Source organism: Cyprinodon tularosa, unplaced genomic scaffold, assembly GCF_016077235.1.
Source record: "Cyprinodon tularosa strain WSP-4 unplaced genomic scaffold, ASM1607723v1 ctg414, whole genome shotgun sequence".
NCBI lineage: Eukaryota > Metazoa > Chordata > Actinopteri > Cyprinodontiformes > Cyprinodontidae > Cyprinodon > Cyprinodon tularosa.
In genome coordinates this window covers 319129-336709 of record NW_024039135.1, presented here as the reverse complement: position 1 = coordinate 336709, position 17581 = coordinate 319129, and the positions used below count along the sequence as shown (strand labels likewise).

The 17581-nt window shown below is 38.4% G+C and overlaps 1 protein-coding gene across 24 annotated transcripts in view; it reads left to right on the top strand.

The window, feature by feature from the left end:
- Nucleotides 1-17581, top strand: part of LOC119792225 (adhesion G protein-coupled receptor L3-like) — a 359986-nt gene that overhangs the window by 232661 nt on the left and 109744 nt on the right. For all 24 annotated transcript variants that reach the window (XM_038298763.1, XM_038298761.1, XM_038298759.1 and 21 more), the window contains one exon: nt 13233-13586. In XM_038298763.1, the coding sequence (XP_038154691.1) occupies nt 13233-13586 (354 nt within the window). The remainder of the gene's footprint in view (nt 1-13232; nt 13587-17581) is intronic.

Here is a 17581-nt window from a genome sequence, read left to right as displayed (position 1 = left end):
GTAACTATGTATTTATGAATGGCTTGCAGAGCTACCTGACCGGTCAAACTGGTGCCAACTTCGGAGCAATAGTAGACTAGAATAAGATTTTTCTTTGGTGATTTAGGGTGCATAAAAGTTTACAATAAAGACCCAGAAATGTAACCACAAGACAGCAGCAAACAGTAGAAGTAAGCAATTTTGACAGATATCAGGTTTAATGTTCAGCACAAGATCACTTTTGGGGAGAAGCAACACACTGGTGACTAGAATAAAGAAGAGGATGTGTGAATAATGAAATGGTCAGTTTTGCTAAAGTGTGGTGCAGAGAAGTGGTTGGGATGGCAGCAGCAACAGTGACGTCAGTGGGCAGAAAGCTAGTAACCCGGGGGAACGGCCTCATCTCTTGGAGATTGCCGAGCAGAAGATTCTTTAAGCTCTCTTGTTTTCTGTCAGTAATATACTACACAATTAAAGCCTCAATACACAGGCAAAGGTAATTCACAAAAAGGCAGATGCAGATATAATTAGCCTAAGGTTTAGAAGAGAATCAGTTGTCAGAAATGGAAGCAGAGACGGAGGTCCAGATAACAGAGAGGCGATAGAGATATCTCTTGGGGAGGGCAAGGTAGGGATGATCCAAGGGCATGAACTTGGTCTATAACAAGAGAAAAGATCAGAGCAGGGAAAGAGGTTTGGATTTTTATTAGCACAAGGCAGTTGGCAATCTGGCAGAGAGGCACAGACTGGAAAGAGCTTAAGTGGCACCAGTGAGACAGGAATACAATTTGACCTGGCTCAGATGGGCTGAATAGGGCTGATAAGAGTATAGAGATGTGGCAGGAATAGCATGATAACATGAAAATGTAAAAAGAAAATATCACAGAGATGGCATGGCAAAATAATCTTCAATACGTGGTGTTTATGTTACAGATATTTTCAGGTAATTTCCAGATATTTTCAGTGACACACAGTAAGGTTTTTCTTTTTTTTTGGACTATTTTCATTTTGCATTGCAGTGTTCTTTTGTTTCATGGTCATTCAAAGGTTCTTATTGTAATTCAGATGACTATGCCAGAACTCTAATTGAATTTCAGAGAGTTACTTTACTGATGGAAAAACTTTGAACCAACTTTTTTTAACCTCTGCTTTGGTTAGATTATGTTGTGTGAGCTTGAGCCGTTTTGGAATATCCTACATGTTTTGTCAAAGTGAGCAAGGGGCACATTGTAAAGGCAGAAATAGCTGCATGAGACAATGTTCTTCAGTGCCTGCCACCTTTTGTTGCTATCTGTAGCAGTGATATTGTTTTGTAAGATGAGAATATAAGCTTTTGTCTTCGCTTCTCTCTGCCTGTCTACCAAAATACAGAAATATCAGTTTTATTCAGCCTTACTTTCAGAAATGCTATTAGTATATTTGGTCGCTTTTACCTTTAGATTATTAAACATCTCTGATGGAGTTGCCTTACAGCATGTCTGTCTCTGAGACATCATTTTAGGTATTTCTTCTGCCTATGCTAGAATAATCTTTTCGTTGACTCATAACTGGTGCTTAGATTGGGGCACAATTAGTATCACAGATACATCCATTGTCTAGCAGTGCTGTAATCTTGCTACGTGTTGCCATCTGTTCAGGGCTTGCTGCCAGCAATCACTGGCCTGGAGGGAGCTGCCATAGCTGGCTCTCCGACCTTCATGCCGAAAACAGCCAATGTTTTGGATGCTCTAGTCTGTCCTGGCTCAGTTTGGAGGAGCCTGACACATGTTAAATTGATTAAGACTGCCTAAGCAGTAACTGCCTTTTGGCATAGTTGCTGCAGAAAACCTGAATATGACTCAGCGTGCTCTTAAAGGCACAAAGTGTCGCCCTTTCTTTGTTCCATTCATGTACACCGGGGGACGTTTTTCATTAGCTGCTATTGCTTTCAATGCAAAGCCATCAGGCAGATTCGAGTGCAACCCTGCAGCTGCTATAGGTTTGTGTTGTTTACTGAGCCTGAAGGGATACAGTTGCATGTAATTCAAACCGAAGTACTAGTAGCCTGCAAAAAACTGGCCATTGCCTGCTGTCTGTAGTCCTTTTTGAAGTTGAGGCTTAGGAATGTAGGCTAAATGCTTATTTTCAGGCTACGCACTTATAACATGCCTGCTGCACCTCATGGAGAAGGCAATTTCCTCTGAGGGAAAGTGCAAGGTTTAGGATTATAGTTGAAAATGATTCATTGAGCACCCACAGACTTCAACACAATCGGTGTACAAAAAACACAGGCACAATGCATCTATGAGAAAAGCTCTAATGATGCAACACAATAGGCCTCTGTTGGTAATGTATCTAGACTTTTGTTTTGCAGCATGAAACAGCCTACTCTTCCTTTGAGCTCTTTAACCCTTATTACCTCTATTAAGAAACCCTCTAGTATTGTCATAAATAAACATATTGGCCCCATTAATAAATAAAGGTGCATTTTTTTATTCTCTTTTTACTAACCTGTGATAAAGCTTTGTATAATTAAGCTGGCAGCCATGAGCTTCTCTCGTTTTACATAAACTTGTAAATTTGCTCTGTGTCGAAACCTTTTGTGCATTCAAACACCTGAACAGCAACCACAACAAAGGTTTAGATCAGAGGCCACCAGACTGATGCTCAGTTTTTTTAAAGACGTTTCGACACCTGTCCAGCAGTCTTTGTCAGTTTATTCAGCTCACACCAGAGCAATCTGTAGTTGGAGTATTTAGGCATCATTCAGGTCTAAACATTTTGGTCGTCAAAGGTGTGTCTTTTGTTCATGAGGTGTGAGTACATAGCTGAATCTTGATTTTTTTTTTTCCAGCACTTATTGCTGTCCCTCTATAACAATACTTATCACAATAACAAGGTCTGTCAATATTGATGTTTATAACTGAGAACGTTAAGAAATTATCCTCCAAATCTTCAATCTGGCCTGAGAAAATATTATTTTTCCCATCATGGTAATCATGTTCTTGCAGGGAGTTTACTGGACTAAATAAAAGATCCCACTGCCAATGAGACTTTTCTGATTTATCTAAATATAAATACAATACAAATCTTTTTCCTCCATTTCTTTCCCATAAAAAAACCTTCATCAATGATGATTTTATATAAACAACAAGAGTGCTTCCATGATGGATGCTGTTCTAGTGTGTAGTATAATGATGGACAGTATTCTGATTCGTAACGTTTATTAAGTGGATAAAATGGTTCCATCTTTGGTTTTGATATTGCAAAATTCCAGTATGGTCTTTCCCTAATAAAAGATATGTTACCTATCAGATTCAGCCAATGTGGTTGCTTGAATTGAATTTGCAGCCAGGGCCAGATTCCTTTGGTGTGCTTACAAAAGCTGGCATTTTTAGTTGTCCCTGTGATTCTTCCAGGCGGTTTGTGACTTTCCAGCTTTAGCCATCATGGTAGCATACGATCAATTCCAGAAATGTTTGACTACATCAGCTCCCTCTCAAACAGAAAATTTGCAGGTTTAAATCACTTTCCAGATGTTTTGTTGTTATTTTTTAGTCAAGTCACTTCCCAGCACTAGAAAGCTCTGCCTTTCCTCTCTCTAAGCGGTCCACTTTCCCTCAACTTCTTCTGTCATGTGTTAGCTCCATAATTTTTTGTAAATTCTCTTTGTTTTCAAAGGTAGTGGCTAAGCCCGGCACATGGCATGCTCATTCAGCTTTTCTTGCACTGAACTACTACAGGATATAACAAGTTTTTTTGGTTCGTGTCTTTGTTTCTTTGTGTACAGAGAATAGCTCCTAGAACTGCTCTGATTGCATAATCTGGTTTGAGCTTTATTAATTTGTTAACAGCATTTTGTTTCTCCCTCTTTCAGTCATTATGGTGACAGACTTTGCCATCATGCCTACACAGTACACTCTTCCATCAACTTTAGAACCAAATTCTGCATGTTTTACGCCAAGTGGCGTAAAATCCACAACATTAGAGAGAAATGCCAGTTTATTTGTTCCTCTTTGTCCATTATTATCACATCTATAGTTGAACCCCAACATCTATGGATTAGGTCTCTTGTTTTATTTTTTCACTTCATTAAACCAGGCTTGCTTAGCTGTAATCCTGCCATATTCATGGAATCTTGACATACTTTATATTTATTTTTATGTATTTATTGAATTTTTCCTGGGTATCACGAGTGAAGAAATAATGACGATTTTTGTGTAACGGGGTCCTGAGAGTCATTAAGAATATTTGCTTTTAAATATTTGCCACTGTCATTGCCTTGTTAACTCGTTTTTGTATAATATCTTATTAGCTCATAGAAGGTTTCATGAATTATTGTTGAGTATCATTATTAGCCACAGCACTGCTCGAAGCAATACTGGTAAACTGGTAAATATGCTAGTAAGTTATCACAAATTGCGGCAAGATTTAAATGAAAGGACCGGTCATATTTAGAATTCAATCTTCTGAAAGTATTTAAATATGAAATTATTACATACCGTTCTTGTTTCTTTTAATAAGTAATTTTCATTTGAATGTGCTTTACTGGAGACATCCACGTTTGTCAAATAACACTACTGCCACCTGCTGGTTTGTGATGTCACAGTGCGGTATCGGCTGTTGAGCAAGTCCCAATGCTGTATCTGATATTTGAAAACATTCTTCTTCGAAATATTGGGTACATATTACATGTTTTTTCTCTGGCCAGAAGTTTGATGTTAATTCCTCCCTCTTCAAGTTGGCAATACAGCGATTAATCCGTCCGTGGAGGATCATGTATCAGCAAGGTGAAACAAATGAAACAAATTTTTTTTGTTCACTTTGACCTAAGGTATGACAACATCCAACTGCCATGCACGTGGGCATTGTCAGTTTAACTATAGCTCTCGACAATTTCAATGGTGAAGTCCTCTCGAAATCTTAAATAATTATTGTTTATTGCAGATATATCTAGTAATTCCCAGTGATTTTGCTTGTAAAGAAGGGAGGATGGCGCTGGGCTTACCATACCTTGATATCACTGCCAGAAGATGTCATGAGTGAGGCGTTACTATATTTGGGCAAAAATGGACTAAGTGATCGCGATTACTGATTAAAGCTAAATTCTTTAAATCACCACAAGCGTATTAGTTTTAGGTGTAGATAATGATTCATTGATCATTCCTTGCTGACCAGACCTTTAAGCTGCAATTGCATTGATTCTGTAGCAGCAGTGTGTCATAGGTAGGGTTTACATGACATGCAAGTGGTATGATGTTACTTTTTTTTTCTCGCCTTGTCCAAATAATTTTATGGCCACTGATTTTTTTTTTTGGATTGTTAAACTGTTCAGCGCATAAATCTGGAAATAATAAACTTATGTGATAATGTCTTTTAACACTAATATATTGAATGGCTGATGCACAGAGGTACTCAATCTGTGAATTTGCACCTTTCCCATATTTGGTTGCTGCTTTACAGGCTCCATACTCTATTATGCATTGTATAAATGATCCATCACTGGCTTTACTAACTCTACCCTTATCTAGAAATCATACACATATCAGCAGTGTAGTCAGGGGCTTGGAAGGTAATCCCTCAATTAACACCAGCATCTTATCTTTCACTGCTGGCATGTACTGAGGTTTATAGAAAAAATAAAGGTTCAAATTGTTAACTGCCTCGATTTTTCTCCAATTAGAAGTTTATCAGTTGAGATTGTTTTATAGTTGCTAATAATCAGATTTAAATTCTGGCTTTATCCAATCAGCTGAGGTCAGTTTGCTGGGGTCTGAGTAAACACGAGAAATCAAATACTGCAAGTGGATTTTTTTCAGCTTTTCGCCTCCTCTTTCTCTCTGTGCTTGTGTGTTTGGCAGCCGAGTTCTCCAGAGACCCCCAAAAACTGCCACATTAACTTTAAAAGGCTCAGTGGCCCACAAGCTCAAAGTGATTTATTTTGACCAATCAGCCAAGTGAATCTGTACGGAGGCCTCCAAAGCGCCTTTAACTCCCTTAATCAGAGTCAGAGTTTCTTCTTGTTGGTCCTATTCCACCCCTGGTTGGTAGTCTGTTGAAAAGCCCCACACTCTATTTTCTTGGCAAGGGCTGAGACCTTGTAGAAACATGCTTTTTCTCATGGTGATTCTTTACTCATGTCCCCCCGTGCCTTTTTTCCTTTTTTTTCCTCCACCCTCCACTTTGCTTGGAAGGCTGGACTATGTTTGGCCTGTCACTTGCCTGGGAGACCAAATATTGGGCTCTAAAGAGTGAAATCTAGATCCTGTAGTTCTCTTTTACTCTGAGTATTTTCTCAGATGAAGAAGAGAGGTATTGAAGGTTGTTAAATAATGATTTGGTGGATTGTAGATCTATTGTTGACTCCTTTCCAAACTTGTATTTACTTTGAAGGAGTTTGAGAGATTTGTTTGCATGCAACATAATTAATTGAAATAAAACCATCCACATTCTCTTTGGGAGCTTTAGATTGCCCACTATGTGTGTACATTAGACCAAAAGATCTTTTTATTTCTGTGTCTTTGCAAATCTGTGCAGTAAAATGACCCCAGCGTACTGCAGTGCTGTGCCTGTGGCAGCTTCTGTCTCTTCTGTCAGTTAAAGCAAACACAGCGAGTGTCTCTCCAGGTGTGTGTCCGTGTGTGCATACATATCAGCCCAGTGCACACACCTCTCCCAGTGCTGTGTGACCTCCATTGATGCCCTCTCAAAGCCTGGGAAGAAAGCTGGGGAATAAGAAATTAATTGCCAAACAATGCATAGCTGCCATCCATTATGGCTCTCATCATGTCAGATGATATCGAAGCTTACCGGATGCCTTGCAGCATAATTTATTACGCCTTCCCCCCCGTCACCAGCGGCACCTTTTCAGCCCTTCCACTTCCCAGTTGTGCATTTTGATGGATTTGTGGGCTCGCCTCAATAAGATACTATTAAAAGACAGGACTTTAATCGTGCTTTCCAGACTTGCCACTCAGCATGTGAGAAGATGGCAAGAATGAAAAATGCATGTATTAAGCAACCTTTTAGCAAGTGTCACCATGTATGGTTTAGATGTCATGTCAAAGGGAAAACAAAAAACACATTCTACAATTTAAAAAGAAAAAAATATATATTTTTTTTAATCTGTGGCTAAACTGGGGTTATGTTAAAAAAAAAACAAAAAAAAAAACATGAAGGGCCTTTTGGATTTTGACTTGGAAAAATGCTAACTATTAGCTGAAGCTGTGGCACACAGTGGGTGATCAGCTCTAGTGTTGCATCTCACAAGTTCTGGGTCAGATCTTTGCAGGAGCCATTTCTTTCCGCTACTATTTCTGAATTCCATCACTTTCAGATAATCCTGGTTTGAGGCAAGGTCATTTCCCAAGATCTTCTCTGCAGACCTAACTTTTGGCGGAAATCTGAACCCGTCAAGTGTTACAGATGGATATACATAAAACAGTCAGAATAATAGAATTGTAATAAATGACTGGCATCTCCTGTGGCAGTTTTTTTTCCTCAAGTTGCCGCAGGAGTAAAAATCTCTGCTGAGCCTTCTTTCAAATAGTAACTGTGTATAAAATCATCTCAGGTACAGAGAAGGTGGGGATCCAATAAACCAGAGGTGATCTACACTAGTTACATTGTTGCAAAGCATGGTGAGGAGATGAACATTGTGTGTGTCTGTGTAAGAGGGTTCACCATCACAGTCATCTCTATATTCTTGAGCGAGTCAAGCTCCTAGTTGTTCGATTCGCACCAGTAGACCTACTAATCAGTCTCCTGTCTGTATGTAGACTCATCATCGACTGCAGACCTGGTTGCATATAGAACATTGTGGGGGCTCAGGCTCAGATGCTTGAACACCAGTCGCTTTAAGGATTTCATGACCACAGACATCAATCAGGGCAGTAGGTCAATTGACAGTAGACCCTTGCTGACTTTGTCCTGAGTAGAAAACCTAAAGCAGTAGGGAACCTTTTGCAGCTCCAAAAAAATGAAGTTATAAGAAAAGTTATTGACAAGGTGGTCAGTACAGGTTTTAAGGCATAGGCATCATATATTGTCAGGTTCTAGAGCTGTCTTTGTCTGCTGATTTTAAAAAATCAATTACCATCTACCTCTGCGATCTTTGCTGCAGGTAGAAGGTCAAAGGGGAGATGGGAGCATGTTGTAAATTTGTAAAAACTAAAATTATAAAGTATTTAGGGTTCAGCGTGAGGATAGAAGACTATTTACCGTATAAAGCTTGTTCTATTTGGCCCCAAAAGTCCTTTTCACCTTTCTTTGATTTTGAGTCATCCAAAGTTTCCCAGAACCTGACGAGCATGCTCTCCACGTGGAAGCAGTAAGTCTTACAAACCGGATCCATTTCATAATAGTATTGCAATTTTCTCTCCTGGAGCGAAGTCGAGCAGGCTTATCTAATTGTGGAAGGCACAAGCCCTGGGATACAGAGAGAGGCTAATTAGTTAGAAATGAATGCTTTGAAATGAAACACAAAGCTCTGTGTGTGGTAGAAACAGACTTCATGCTTTCTGTGAGATTTAGGAGGAGCTGAAGCAGAGCATGAACGATAGGAGGGTTCTGGTGTTTCAACAAGACAGGAAGCAGGAGAGTGTAGCAGAGTTTACTGCTGGCTTTTATGAATGAGCAGGTTGATAGATTTATGAGTGCGCGCTCAAGTATCTATGGCTTAAATGTTTAATATGCTTTTGTTTTATTTGGTGGAGTTTTAAATAAACAATCATATTCATACAGATTTTGCCCTTTTCCTTACTAATAGGGAGTGATTAAAGGTTTTTGCATAATACCTCTCATCACAGGACACCAAAACGCTATAGTAGCCTAAATGATTTATTCTCTAACGTATTGCGATATGTTGTTTTTCAATCCTTTAAATTAATTTGTAAGCTCTCATTTTTTCATCAAACGGATGTTTTACATTTTTGTGTTTCCTTTTTATCCCTTTTTGTAAATTAGTTGTGTTTTTCTCTATTGCCATGGGACCTGCATTCTGTTGCTGCTGTCCACTACTAGCTTTCTTTTTTATTTCATGGAGAAGAAAAAACATTTAATTCTGTTCAAGGGCACCCTCCTCGTTTCTGTCCCTGGTCTCTATCTTATTTGTGTCCTTGTGTGTCTGCAGGTGTATTTAACATGCTGTATGTAGACTGAACCCTCTGAAAAATTATTCACCCATGGACTTAGTGGGATCATCCAGAAGAATAGAATTACATTCTAAACATGATTCCTGGTGACTTTGAATTAACCTCCTGCTGTGATAGACATTTCCCTAAGTCGTATTTCTTCTGTACTGTCATAGTGCCTTAAGCGCTGAACATTTTTTATCTTTATTACTTTAGAAAAAGAGGTAAACCAAAATGATCTCACCGTCTTTCAGCTTGGGATGAGAAATTACTAGATGAAATGGTTGACCAGACTTTGGAGTATTAGATTCTAAAAGGACAAATAAATAAGAGGAATGACAAAAGCTTGGCTGAATTACATTATGTTTTCTAAAACTCAGACACTATTTTCTTATAAATAAAACAAGTTTCTTAATGGAACTTTATAGATACATTCCTGGAATTGACCTGAAACATATTGGTTACTTTCTCTGCACTTACCAGATATTTTTTTCAAATTATCCGTGATACTTTCCAGAGTGTAGGTGTTCAACAGGGGGTCTGCAACCCCGTAGGGGGTCCACAGGGGTACTGCATGGGCGTTGCGAAAGTTTTGATTGGCCTGGTAAACGTTGAAGGCCCCTGATCTATAGCTTGAAATGTACTTACCATGAAACCTTATTATTGACCCTCCAAAACTTACCAAATACTTTCCTGGTTTCAAGGGGTGTCCCTGTTTCTTTCATATAACCAACCAGGTAATTAAAACAATAAACTTACCAGGGGCTTTCTTGAATTCTTCAGATTTATTAGTAGAACTCTGATAGAACTTACTTTTACCAGAACTTAGTAGCTACTATCCCAGAAATTAAAGGCTACTACTATTGTATAATATTTTTTATAACCACAAAAAAGAGCTGAACATTTTTATTAGATATCTAGAAATTGAGCAGCTTAAAGAGTAGTTTTGCTTGCTTTACATAAAGACAATCATAATTGTGACATTTCTGCTACCATGATGTGCCATTGAGTTCCAATCAACCCCCACAGATCAAGGTATTCTACATACATCTGTCAACAGGTTGCATTTCAAATCTTTATACTTGCCTCAAGCCTTGAAGTTTCCAAAGCAACATGAAATATTATTCTATTTTTTTAAGATTATCTTTTTTATTTCACAGAAGTCATTTTGTTAAAATATGTTTAGGCAAAAAAAGCACTTCCCTGCAACTCTGCATGCGATTTAATTCGAACAATGCTACTGAGAAATGAAAAAAAATAATGTGTTGGTGATTTTTTTCTAACTACAATCTTTCCATTTTAATATGCCCTGATGTGTTTCTATTTTTTTCCTCATCATCAATTGTAGGAATCTCAGCAGCAACGCTACTTCTAAATCTGTCTTCTTCACCTGTGCAGACATTCATTTCTTGTAATTGGCCCCTCTGCATGCCTATTAGGTCACTATCTTGCGAGGTGGTTGGCATAGTGAGGCCTGTGTTGACCTTGATATAAGACGATCAGATTTTCATCAGACAACCTGATGATTCCCTCCCAGTCAGAGGATCATTTCACATACTGTGACATTAAACCCACACATTTCTTTTTTAAAACCAGTCATTATTTTGGGACTGTCATTATTTCCCATAGCCACAAATGCAAATGTAAGTGTTTTCATAAACAATCAAATAAGAGGCCTGCGTCCTTAAGGGTATTTCACTCTGACCTGGCAAGCCAGATTAATAATATATAGCAATCAGATTTATCACTACACAAATTAATCTGGGCGTTGTCCAATGGAATATGTTCGGGGAAAGGAAGGACATTCAGAAGAAACTTACAGTATGAGCTTATTGGGTAAAGAGACACCTAGAGCCCACCTACCAATGTTTGTTTTTAGTTAATTGCCGTAACAAAGAAATAGCAGCAGATGCAATCAGAAACCACAACAACTTCTGCTTTTACGCTCTTTCTGTTACTGTTTCAAATATGAAATTGTGGACTACAGATGTAACAGCGGCGGCTACACGTATGTCCTCCGTTTCCATGTTTATTTTGGTTCAACTGTGGGTTTGGACACAATTTTTTTTTTTTTTTTGTCACTTATCATGTCCCTCTAACCATAAACCCTCAAACTGTGTCAAGTTGGATAAGAAACCTTTTAAAAGTGTTAAATTTGTATCTCTGCTTCTTTCTGTGTCTCTGCTTCTATCTCTTTGAACCCCAGTGGGCAACAGCAGATGGCCGCTCACACTAAGCCTGGTTCTGCTGGAGGTTTCTTCCTGTTAAAAGGGAATTTTTCCTCTCCGCTGTCACAAGCATGCTTGGTGTAAGGGATTAATGGAGAGTCAATGCAATCAGCTGGTTCTCCCTACAGTAGATAGAAAACGTTGAACCAATCTAACTGTATGATCTGGTTGTATTGTCTTTATAAAGTGCCTTGAGATGACATGTGTTGTCAGCTGGCACTATATAAATAAACTGAAATGAATTAATTAACAAACACTTTAAAATTGTAATAACAACAGTTTTGGATAGTTGATGCAGGTCATAAAACAAACAAAAAAAGGGTTTCAACTCTAAAAAATAGTGGTACCGTAATAGTAATAATTGCCTTCAAGAGGTCAAAGTAAAAAATACTTTAATAGATAGAACTGCTTTTTTTTTTTTTTTTTTTTTTTTACAAGATTTTAAAGGATCTACAGATGGAACACATGCATTGTAAATTATTTACTTCCATTCCTTTTTTTTATTAAAATTAAAGCATCGACTGCTGATGATTGTCGGGGTGTCATTACAGCTCGCGGTGGCCTCGGCATCCAAAACTGCTGCTCTAATTTATGCCATCTCCTTTTACCCTTTGCAAATTTGCGGTGCCAAGATATTGTTCCATTGCAAATTGAAAGTCATCTAACTTTTTTCTTTCTTTTTTTTGCCTCTGTGTTATCTGAGCTCACTGGGCTACGCCATGTCCATTAAACCTGCCAATGCTAAATTGACCTTCATTAAATTTTGTTTTGCTCGCCTTTCATACAAAGATTTGGATCGTTTGTCACTTCTGTCTTTTTGATTGTATTTCGGCACTGGGAGGAAATGACAGCTGTCCCAAATTGCATTTTAGCAGAGGTCCAAATTGTGTGTGTCAGTGAGAAAGGCCTTTTTCATCCGTTTAGAGGGGCCACTGCAAGCCTTTCTCTACCAAACCCCATACAGTAATTAGATTGTGACATATAGAAATGCTGGCATAGTTAAATAGAGCAAAGATGGTGATGCAAATTCACAATACTTATTATACAATAGTTGGATGAATATATGAGTCAGGACTCTTCTTTTTTGTGTTCATTTGCCATACATTATGAGGTTTTATTCCATGTGTGTCCTAAGACTCTATATGGGTTTCTGGGGTTTAGAGATTCATAAAAAACCTGCAGTTAGATTAATTTGGTAATCCTTCTTCTATTTATATCAAAGAAACTGTAGAATGTAAATAAAGTATACAAGGCAGGATTGATGTTCAAGACTCTGGGAGCATTGCATTTAAGTAGGAGGAGAAAGATAGCTGAGCTAGTGTAAAGGACCATCTCTTAGTGAGAATGTGTTGGTGTTATTGTAATAGCTCTTTCCCCCAAGAGCCCAGGTAAATAACATCATTAGCAAACAACTCCTGGAGTGTAACCACAGGGTGGATCCACATCCAGGAAATGGGTATTCCACTTTGTCCTCTCTGACCCAGAAATAGCATGTACTTAAAAAAATGCTTTTGACTTGCAAAGATATGGCCCCACTAGCAGCTGCATTTAGAATGCACAGCTGGAAGTTTGATTTTCCTGCCATTTGTGTGTGTGCATGTGTGTATGTTGCTTTAGCAGGCAGGGGTCCTAAAGTAGACACCATGCATGCGCGTTGTAGTCACACCTGCCAGCTCCAACTGATCCTCTTTGAACTATCCTCTCTTAAACTGACACATTGAAAAAAAAGGGTGAATAATGCTCCCTAGCATGCCCTCCCTTATATGGGTTTTAAAAAGATAGCAATTCCAAATCAAAAATAGCTTGGGTAAAACTGATTGAAGAATTTTAAGTATTAACAGTTGATTTTTTTGTTGTTGTCTTTCTTTTTGTTGTTTTTTTTCTAATGGTGCCTCTGTCCTTCTGTGTTTATCAGAAACCTCCTCATCCGTCATGGTATACATGGATGTCATGACTTCAACAATGAGGGCCACTACTCGACCTACCACTGTCACCCTGACAACCACAACATCTAGGACGACCACCACAAGAATGCCTGTCACAACGACTGCAGCGGCTGCTTGGCCACGGACAACATCCACACTGATACCCCCCATGCACACGATAGTCAATGCCTTAAGGCCTGAAGACCATGATGCAGCACCACCTTCTGCCAGTCCTCCGCACATCAGGTTGGAATACTGCAATCCTATAGTAATGATGGACATCTCCTGGCCGAAGACCAGACAGGGTACAGTCATCAAGATGCCATGTCCATCAGGAACCATTGGTAAGACTAACCACATCTGATGCCAAACGTTTAAACAACTAACAAGCTGCCTTTTTCTCTGTGAACTAACGTAAGGTTAATACTTGGTAAAGACTATACAGGCTTTTAGGTTTATGCAGGCACGTTTAAAGTGTGCAGTAGAAGTTTACCAGCTCTAAAAGGTCTCTGAAGGTAACCAAACAAAATGTATAGTAATATAAACTATATGGCCAAAAAAATTTGCTTACCTGCTGTGACTCAGATACAAGCTTAAGTGCCATCACAATCCTAACAGGGGTTTAATATGAAATTGGTCCATCCTTGGTGACTAGAACAGCATCAACTCTTCTGTGAAGGCTGTCCATAAGGTGTAAGACTGCAATTCTGAAAATGTTTGACTATTGCATTTGTGACGTGCATTTGTGAGGTAACACCCTGATCTTGGAGAAGAGATCATGGCTCTGTTTCCACTTTAATTCATCCCAAAGGTGTTCTATCAGGTTTTCGATCCTATGCAAGCTAGTCAAGGTCATTCACACCATACTCTGCCATCCATGTCTTTATGGACCTTGCTTCGCTCACTAGTCCACAGTCATATTGAAAGGAACCAGCTCCAAACTGTTCCCACAAAGTTAGGAGCCAAGAATATTCTAAAATGTCTTAGTATGCTGAAGCATTCGGAGTTATTTTCACCGGAACTAAGGGGCAAGGTCCAGTTCTTAAAAAAAAAAAAAATGTCATAATCCGCTCCCCCACCAAACTTTACTCTTGGCATAATGCAGTCAGACAAGTACTTCTCTCCTGGCAACTGCCAAACCCCAAAGTTGTCCATCAGATTTCCAGATGGAGAAGCCACTTTATGGCTGAGTTCCCAAGCATTTCAGTTTCTTATGATACAGCTGACTGCTGACAGTGGAATATTTAGGAGCGAGGAAATTTCACGACTGGATTTGCTGCACAGGTGGCATTGTTCCACAGTGAAATTCACTGAGCTCCTGTGAGTGACCCATTCTTTCACAAATGTTTGGAACAACAGTCTGTGGTTCTAGGTGCTTTATTTATTTATTCGCCTGTGGCCATAGAAGTGATTGGAACACCTGATTCCAATCATGTGGATGGTTGAACAAAAACTTTTGACAGTATAGTGTATTTTATTTTCATTTAGTTTTCTGATCAAGTTAGATACCACCAAGAGCTTTGAAACCAGTTTGTAAATCAGCAGTCCATCTTTATATTGCAACTTCTCAAAAATGTTCTATGAGAAAAAATATAAGACAAGTTGTGGTGTGATGGAGGCAGTGATAATAAAACTGCAAACATTCAAGATTTATGATTAATCCAATGCAAACCCAAACATCCATGCATTGAAATCAAAGAACCTCTGCCTATTGAATAAGTATACTGTTTCTCTATTTCCTCTCTCTGTGAGAATGTCAATATTCTTAGGAGACCCAGTCTGCTGTGAGTTGCTTGTGTTCCTTCTTGTTTATGTTTACACTCCCTGCACAACCCAAATTTGCTTTCTCCCTGTCTTTCCCCATTGACTTTCTGATCCCGACTCACTGATGCCGCACTAAAGATAGCATGATGTCAAATTTTTCTAACTTCTAGTAACTAAAAACACCCAACAGCTGTTGTTGTACTTTGGATTTCACTGCAGAATAGCTGTAGATAATTAATGATCAGAAGTTTTTATAAATTAGAACATTATGTCTGAAAATATTTTCTGTCTTTGCATCAAAGCAGAATGTTTTTTTTTTTTTTTTTTTCTTTCTTGGATGGTAATAGAAACAAAAAAATGACACTGAAGTAATGGCCTCAGTTGATCTTTTAGTGATTATGTGCAGCTGGTAGACTACTACTACTACTACTGCTACTGCTACTACTACTACTAATAATAATAATAATAATAATAATTGACTATATACAACCTAATTCAGTTCCAAAATCTACTTTCAATAGGGACCTGAGACAGAATCGGTCCATAAGGAGTACTTTTGATAAACAGAAAACATAGAGTCCACAAAATTAATAGAAGGAATAATGCCATCAATGAGTGTCTATGTAAACACAGAACCCATATACTATAAATGCTTTATATGGTGGAGAAAAGGAACTAAATAGCAGCCATAGCTTCATTAATTCCTTTGATCATGAAGGGCTTGGTATGCTTTCTTTTAACACAAACGTTTTCATTTTGAATTGAAAAAGCTTCCTGGATGGGAAGCGTAACATCTTCAAACTTGGAAACAAAGTCCAGGGGATTGTTCTTAAATGTTTTTGGGAATTAACACAAACCAAAGAGGTCTTGCAATAACTGTGGCAAGCTTGAAAATGTTTAGGCAACTGGACGTGAAGTTGTGTAGTCAGCATTATTATCCAAGAAAGGGAAACAGCTCAACACAAAGGACTGGGTCAGGAGTATCGTTATGGAAAAAAACACAAAGCATAACATGTTTACCAGCTTAACATCAGTGAATTCTGCATTAATTCAGGGAACAGCTTTGGGAAAACACAGATTCACTCGGCCAAATTACCAAATGGTTTTTTGTTTAAGTATAAGCTCTGTTAAGTGTAGAAACAGTTTTTTTTTTTTAATCGCTCTACAGAACTAAGTTCAGAATTATTGGGCCGGTGGTTCTGTGGATGGAAGAGTCCCATAATTTAATAGGTACCGTAACTTTGTCAATTAAAATCATAATTCATATTTTTTGTGCAAATGACAGCAATAGCTCCACTCATTTTAGAGGAAATAAAGTTGTTTGAATAAAGAGTTCTATATTTAGTTACATCCTCAGACAATTTTATTGTAGAATTAGAGAGTATTGAGATAGTATAAAGGAAACTGCAGATCAAAGAACAAAAGTAAAAGTATTTATCTTACCAGAAATCTGTTTTATCTATTTTAAAATTTTAAGAGAAAAATGCATATATTATTAGATATTGTAAATTCAGAATGTATGATACAAAATAAAGAATAACTCAAAAGTATACTGTATTCACACATCTGTGACCAAAAAAGAGACAAGTCATCAGATTGATATTCAGATTAAAGTGGTAAATACATTTATGCAAGCTGCATCTGAATATTTCCCGATGAGGAAGTGGTACAACTGGGCTTATTTTTGTTTTAGAACAACATGTTCATGGCGCAGACACAAGCAGACAAAGCAGCCATGTTGGAGTTTCTTTCTCACCCTCTCACGCTTGTGATATGGAAACTGAAGTTTTGGTGGCAAGTCTGCATTCTGGACATGGAGTGTTTATTATTTTTTATTAGTGTTTATTGTAACTTTTTTTTCTGACAAATTGAAATGTTTCCAACCAATATATTACTTTAAGAAGAAATATTAGTTTTAAGTCTTAATAATGGAAATTGCTGAGATTTTTTTGGCCATTTTCAATGGTCCCAATACTCTCTTAAAGTTTTTTTTTTTATTAAATTTTTTTTTTTTTATTCTACTTTCAGAGCAAGCATTTGCATGCATTTGGAAATGTACAATTTGCAGAGCTTGCATATAATTCTAAATTTAGAGGGAGCTGCAAACAAACCAAACCAAACCTGTAGTATGTTCAGATTCAGCTTGGGGCCCAATCCGTTCATCAGTTAATGCACAGAAACATGAACATCATATACATGCCGTCTTCATTTACGGAGCAACGTCAGCTCTTATTGAGAACTCACTAACAGCCAACACATGGCATAGATAAGAGGAGCTGGTACCCCACCTCCTCTTCTCAGAGCGCTCTTCAAAGCTGTTGCACTTCAGACAGCACTGTCAAGCAGAACACAACCGTGTGAGCTTCCTCTGCCACTCTTTGAAAGTTCTCCGAGCCCCCCTTCCATCTACGTCTTTTCGTTGGCTGTCACTCTGTCTCTACCCCCCCGACCCTCCCCTGACTCCCCAGCCAACGTTCTCCCTCTCTTTCATGCTCCGTTGTCCTGTCCCTCAGCCTGGTGGGGAGATGCAGAGTCGCTTATCGTATAAACCCATCAAATACGGGGCTGTCTAAGG